The sequence below is a fragment of the Artibeus jamaicensis genome, unplaced genomic scaffold, assembly GCF_021234435.1.
Source record: "Artibeus jamaicensis isolate MK-2021 breed Jamaican fruit bat unplaced genomic scaffold, CSHL_Jam_final contig_387, whole genome shotgun sequence".
NCBI classification, from domain to species: Eukaryota; Metazoa; Chordata; class Mammalia; order Chiroptera; family Phyllostomidae; genus Artibeus; species Artibeus jamaicensis.
This window is the reverse complement of record NW_026521812.1, coordinates 12,303,588-12,310,172: the sequence shown is the minus strand read 5'-3', so window position 1 is coordinate 12,310,172 and position 6,585 is coordinate 12,303,588. Positions and strand designations below refer to the sequence as shown.

Sequence of the window (6,585 nt, the reverse complement as noted above, 5' to 3'; positions counted from 1 at the left end):
GAAAAAAAAAGAGAATTTATGAAAAGTTCATGGCTTTAGGGACTTGGTTCAAAGGCTCAAATAATGCCACAGAGTGTGAATAGTTTTCTTCTGGTTTTTCACAGTGGCCTCCAGCATTATCAGACTCATGCCAGCATAACACCAACCTGGCCCCAAACCCAGGTTTAGGGTATTTCAGGCACTGACTGGAAACCCTGGGTTCCAGACCAGCTCCTGCTTGCTCCACATCTGTGTTACTGCTCAGTCCTGTGTTACCCTCATCTGTGTTACTCTCAGGCAGCTGTAGGGTAGCCTATCAGAACAAGGGAAGGAATAAGCTTTGAGACCTACTGGTTGTTAGCATCCTTTGAATGATCATTTTTATTGGTTAGACATATGGCATATGAAACTCTGTTTGGATTCTCACTTCAAGCCCTTCACTTGTGAGGGGCAGGCCTGGATTAGGCAACAGTAGAAATTTTGCTTTTCAACCTGAAATCAGGAAACAGCCATTTGGAATTTAAGAAGGAGACTGATGAGATAAAAAACAGATTTTAAAAAATACCTTTACTATAGTATGATTGACATAAATTAGTTGCACATATTTAATGTGTATAACCGATAAATTTTGACACACTAATGAAAGTATTATCACAATTGAGGAAAGGAAAAGAAAATAATTTTTGAAGAACACATATTCAACATGGCTTTTATCTAAAATAGATGAAGGACTTAAAATTCAGTAAGCTGAAAAATAACCCAATTGAAAATGAACAAACTATCTAAATCATCATTTCACCAAAGAAGATGTGTAAATATCAGAGAAGTACATGAAAAGATGCTGAGCATCATTAGGCACCAGGAAGATGCTGGTTTCTATTTTACGAAGTCACTCGAGCTGCAGTGCAGTGAAGGCCTGGGGGTCCCGGGCGGCTGCAGAAAGAACAGGTAAGAGGTTATTGTCATAGGACTAGTAAAACAGAGTGGTTGCTGGAGTTAAGATGGTGGTTGTGGGGACAAGGGGAGAATGACAAGTTAGGGAAATGTTCAGGAAGCAAAATAGATAGGCCTTGACATTGACTTTGATTTCAGAGGGTAATGTGTTAGAAATAATTTGACATTTTCTGGTTTTTAAAGTGGAGTGGATCATGGTCCCATTCCCATACGGGGGGGAGCCAGGAGGAAGATTAGGTGTGGGGAAAGATTGAGTTTATGTTCAATGAGCACCTTAGAGGTACCTCTGAGACACCAAAGTAGAATCGTGGAGCTGGCAGTCATAAGATGGATCCTGAGCTCTGCCTCCTATTTGGAAACTGAAAGGCAGTGTGGATGAAGTTTCAGTGGGAAGGAAGAGAAGAGCAGGGATTGCCAAAGCAGATTCCCCTGTTCTGTAAACAAGAAGGAAACACGCTTTTCCTACACAGTGAACACTAGAAAAGCAGGAAGAACCTCTTGGTGAAGAGGAGGTTCAGAGACCTCCTTTAAATATTCTGCTTGAAACTTGTCAGGCCTTTTGCCAGTCTGGGGTACCTCGACCCAGGACGAAGAGAAGTCAAAGATCTTAAAGTCTGTCTCACTGCTCCTCCACTTCCTAACCTCCTCCATTGCTAACTCCCAGCTAATATGTAGATTGCATTTATGTAATTGTGGCTTTGGAAAAATCCTAAAATAGACCTTTTTGGAAAAAAAAGTCTATTGTGCAGGTTATTTAAAATTTTACTAAATAATCTGTCTAGTTTCCACAACATGGATTGTATAATATGTAGAAAGAAGAAAAAAAACATTCTCCTTTATTTTTATACCTTGTTAGTGAATCATAACTATACTCTTCCTTAGGTCCCCTTTCTATCTTAGTCTGCTTCTCACATTCTTAGAAAGAACAATGGGGTCTTTAAATTCACTCAGTTTGTGTTGGGAAGAGGCCAAAATTAGTGTCCCATTGATAGTCAGAATAGCCTTCTAGCTGTAAAATCTAGGAAAGGCATTTAAATCTTCCCCTTTTTTCTTTTTCTAGTTTGGCATATCCTAGTTTGTATTCTACTTTTCCTGTAAATATGAGAGAAAATGAAAGACACCATTCAGCCTTCTTTGAAAAGGCTGGCATTTCAGTGGTTTTCTTGAAGGGGGGTTCCTCTTTTGTGGAACCAGCTTTGCCACTAACTAACGGAAATCAATCTGAATGTCCTATTGTTTATCTTTTTTCTTTCCTCACAGTCTGAAATTGCCTTTGCCAAGTTTTCGAGCGGAACCTGAAAGACCCCCCTCTCATTTTCCCGTTCATTCCCTGCGTCCAGCTCCATTGAATCCTTGCAGAGCTTTCTCAGGCAGAAGGGCTGCAGCGTGAGTCCTGGGAGGACCTCGACCTACTCCGCTAACCCAGTGGCCTGAGCCAATCACAAAGAGGATTGGAACCTCACTTGAGCCTCCCCCCACACCCCTCCCCCTGCTACAGCCTCCTGGAAAGGACACTGGAGGGGTGAGTGTGTTTGCAATTTAAGTCCTTGGCTTTCTGCCCGCCCCTTTTCCAAATAAGAAGGCTGGAGCTGCTCTGAAGTGCACAGGGGTCTTTTGAATTGCAGTAGGGTTCAGAAATCCTCGCTCCTGTCCTTACTCTGTTTTCAAGGCTAACGGGAAAGGGTAAGGATGGTGGAGGCTTTCTGTGCTACCTGGAAGCTAACGGACAGTCAGAACTTTGATGAGTACATGAAGGCTCTAGGTGGGTAAAAATCAGATGCCCCCTTCTTCATTTACAGCTTCAGATACTTGCAGGTTTCTTTTACACCCATTAGATTAGCAAGTGACAAAGACAGATCACATTGTCATAATCGGATGCTAGGCTGTGCGTTTCACAGGGAGTGGATTTTTAAGGTGCCAGTAGCCTTTCTTGACCAGGGCCAAATAATGGTGTATCTAATGGTGTGTAGTGGATGGGAAGCTTCTGTGTCTTTGTCATTTTCTTTTCAGCATCCACTTATTTGGCATCTATATATTATTCTAGCTCAATAGTTGTTTTGAGTGATTAATGGGCTAAACATGCTCTAACAAAACTTAGACTTTAGGATCTGGATTCCAAAGTAGGAAAGCAGCTTTCTGCTTCATGAGCTATTTTGGAAGTTGCTGCTGTCGGTATTGCTTCCCTTTGCTTTTTCAGGTGTGGGCTTTGCCACCAGGCAGGTGGGAAATGTGACTAAACCGACAGTGATCGTCAGTCAGGAGGGGGAGAAAGTGGTGATCAGGACTCAGAGCACATTCAAGAACACGGAGATTAGTTTCCGTCTGGGAGAAGAATTTGATGAAACCACTGCAGATGACAGAAGCTGTAAGGTAAGAAGCCACTTTGCCAGGTGAGGATACGGGGAGTGAATTTAAAAAAAGAGATTCCAGATGCTGCTTTGTTTTTTAGATGTTGGGAAATGGAGAAGGTTCTCAGTATTTTGCTTCACAGAAAAGGACACCAGGGCTAATTTTGCATTTTAGCACCTATAGGTTATGTTCTGAACTATAGGTACTTGGTATAGTTCAAAACACGAATCTATTTTTTACCATGTGTTTTCACATTGTATATCAAACCTGTTTTTCAAAATAGTGTTTTGTTTGAAAGAATAATTGCATTTTATTTAACCTCCCGGATTGCCTCAGATTGACTAAATAGACAGTCTGCCTCATTCTAAGGCTTTGCTTAAAGGAGAAGGATTGCTAGAGCACTTGTTCATAGTTTTCACTTCCACTATATGAAGTTTTTGTAACAGAGGTTATGGTACTGATGTGATCATTAGTTTTTCACAAGTACACAACTCTTTCAGAAATCACTGCATTTGAATATCATATCAGAAATTGGATTTGGAACTATTTTTATGGTCTGCATTTTGTTGTTATTCCCAGTCTGTTATTAGCCTAGATGGAGACAAACTCGTTCATGTACAGAAATGGGATGGCAAAGAAACAACTTTTGTAAGAGAAATCAAGGATGGCAAAATGATCATGGTAAGTAATAGCAGTTCTCTCCCTTCATCCCTTCCCTCTTCCTCTCTCCCCTCTCTCCCCTCCCCCCTTCCTTCCCTCCCTTCCCCCTTCACTCTTCCCTCCCCCCTTCTCTAATAACATTAAATCATTAGCAAGGTTCTTTAAGCATGCGTTAAACAGAAGAAATAAACATATCCTAGCTAATTATTTTCTTAACTGTGCTCCTTTAACTATAGAAAAAGATAAAAATTCTTAGGGTAGTTTAAAAAAAGGATGCCATTGATTTACCTAGCTTGCGTTAAAAGAATTTTTGTAGGATCACTTGAGAATGCTTAATCTTGAAATAAAATCTAAATATAAAACTATCATGAAAATATATAAAGATTGATATTCTTATTAAAATATCAAGCTTCATGGATATCAGAAAAAAATACTTTATAACTCCTGTAATAAACAAGAGATCTTCAAACATTTTATAGTTTAATTTATAAAGGCTATATAAGTTCAGTGCAGATAATTTAGAATGAAACACAAAAGTCCAACAAATGGAAAAATGTTAAAGTCCTCTCTAATTTATCCTCAGAGAGAACCATCTTGGTGTTACTTCCAGTCTTTCTTTTACTGTAGAAAGTACCTTTTACACACACCTATTCAAAACTGGTAGTCACGTAAAAATTATAAAATAGAAAATAATTAAAAATTATTTCTCTAATAATATGCAGCATCATAAACTGGGAAAATAATGTCTTAATCTAGCATCCCAGACATCTGTGTGTGAGTGTATATAAACTGAGTAATGGTATTTTGACCACACTGAATAGTCAATATATCATTTTGCCTTTTTTTCTTTTTGAGGAGTGAGGGAAGTTTGCTTTACTCTTCTAAGATAATGGCAGGAGAATTTTTGTGTTTCTGTTATTTAAGAAAATTGGCTGTTGTTTATTCTCTTTCCCTTACCTGCAATCGGAGGTGTTCTAGACCGGGACACAGGGTTTCCATGTTTCCAGTTCTTTTCTCAGCTGGAAGTGGAGGGTAGGGAGCCAGTTGTTCGTTCATGTTAACAAGTATTTGCCCACATTTTCCCTCAATGATTATCAAAAGAAAAGATTCACCTCTGAAAAACTCAATCTGCATTTTCCTTTCTGCTTTTACCTTCGTTTTTTCCCCTGATACAGAAAAGTGGATAGCTCAGCTTTGGCTGGATGGCTGTGATCAGGGGATTTTGAGTTAAAAAAAAAAACACAAAAACTAAGCACCTCGTTTTGGATGATAAATGAGGACACACTCTTGAAATTCACATCAGTAGGTGAAAATAATAAAAATTTAACCCCCCCTAAATTTTCTAAGGAAGTTTTAGAGCAATTCTTCACATTGGATTTGACTTAGGAACCCCTGCTCCTTCCACATTGGAACCACCGAACCACCAAGGTTCATGCAGGATGAAGCGGGGCAGCTGATGGCAGCCAAAGCTGTGGGAACATTTGTGCGTTCGCCCCTTCCTGCTGATTTTGGAACAAACACCATTTGTCCCAATCATTTGGATCTTCTGAAACCTCTTTGAAAGTTCTCTGGGTCATGAATTGAAAATTGCTATGAAAACCTACTAAAATTTCATTCATTTTCATAGCAGATAGCAAACTTGCTCCAATTACTCTGATAACATAAGACAAAAGGAATTCTTTTGACCTAAATCTAGATAGCTAATCTCAGTTTTTGTTTCATTTTCCTTTTACTGGCATGAACTGTATGTACATGTAATTTGCTCGATACATACAAGGGTTTTATTTCATTTTGTTTGAAGAAATGAAGAGCTTATGCAGCATTTATTGTTTGTAAATGTCATTCTTTTGCATAATAGTTAAATTATATATTTGATACTCTTTAAAAAGGTCAGCTCCAGATGTTCTTATCTAAAATGATTTGGTTATCTTTTAAATCTTTCAGACTCTTACCTTTGGTGATGTAGTTGCTGTTCGCCTCTATGAGAAGGCGTAGAAACGGTCTTGATCCGGGCCCGGAAACACCGTCCAGTTTTTCTGTGACTCAAGACTTGGCACTATCCTGCTACGACAGCACAGCTGACCACTAATTAGAGGGTTACCCTTGGTGTGGAGGTAGACCATGGTGGTTCAAACACTTGTTCCTTTAAGCAACTAGTTCAGTTTGATCTACGAATTTATCATGGTGTATAGTTTGCATTAAGAATTTAAGTCACATCTTTAAAATAAAAAAAGGAATACATTTAATAATTTCCATTAGAATGTAAATCGAATTGGAATAAAAATCTAATAGTACCCCTGAGAGATTTTGTTGTTGTTTTTAATATCACTAATCTGTCTGGGTATTATACATCAGAGTTTTAAATAAAGATGCCTTTCCATGGCATAAAGTAAGGCTAGAAAAGTTAGCACTTTGTTTTAAATACTGATTTTTTTAAAGTAAGCAGAGGCCTAGGAAAATGTGGATATGCCACAGACTTGTTTGAGGCTCCCACAGAGAATTTGTGATGGTTAAATACATTTGGCTGTGGTGCAAAAAGGAATTGTTACGAGGGAGTTGGGTTTACAGTGACCTCTTGCTGTTAGAAGCAGGCAGCCTGAAGCAAAGTGATATATAGGAAAACGTCTTATTAAAGGGTAAGTA

General features: G+C 38.8%; 1 protein-coding gene across 1 annotated transcript; it reads left to right on the top strand.

The window, feature by feature from the left end:
- Positions 1-2,472: 2,472 nt before the first annotated feature.
- On the top strand, positions 2,473-6,243 carry FABP7 (fatty acid binding protein 7). The gene is made up of 4 exons (XM_037139630.2): positions 2,473-2,695; positions 3,131-3,303; positions 3,862-3,963; positions 5,887-6,243. Exons 1-4 carry the CDS (start codon positions 2,623-2,625, stop codon positions 5,935-5,937), a joined length of 399 nt encoding a protein of 132 aa, XP_036995525.2. The 5' UTR covers positions 2,473-2,622; the 3' UTR covers positions 5,938-6,243.
- Positions 6,244-6,585: the final 342 nt, after the last annotated feature.

Coding starts and splice junctions, on each gene's coding strand:
- FABP7 (XM_037139630.2), top strand. CDS start 2,623: ATGGTGGAGGCTTTCTGTGCTACCTGGAAGCTAACGGACAGTCAGAAC. Junction 3,304..3,861: donor CAGATGACAGAAGCTGTAAG/GTAAGAAGCCAC, acceptor TGTTATTCCCAG/TCTGTTATTAGCCTAGATGG. Junction 3,964..5,886: donor AGGATGGCAAAATGATCATG/GTAAGTAATAGC, acceptor TAAATCTTTCAG/ACTCTTACCTTTGGTGATGT.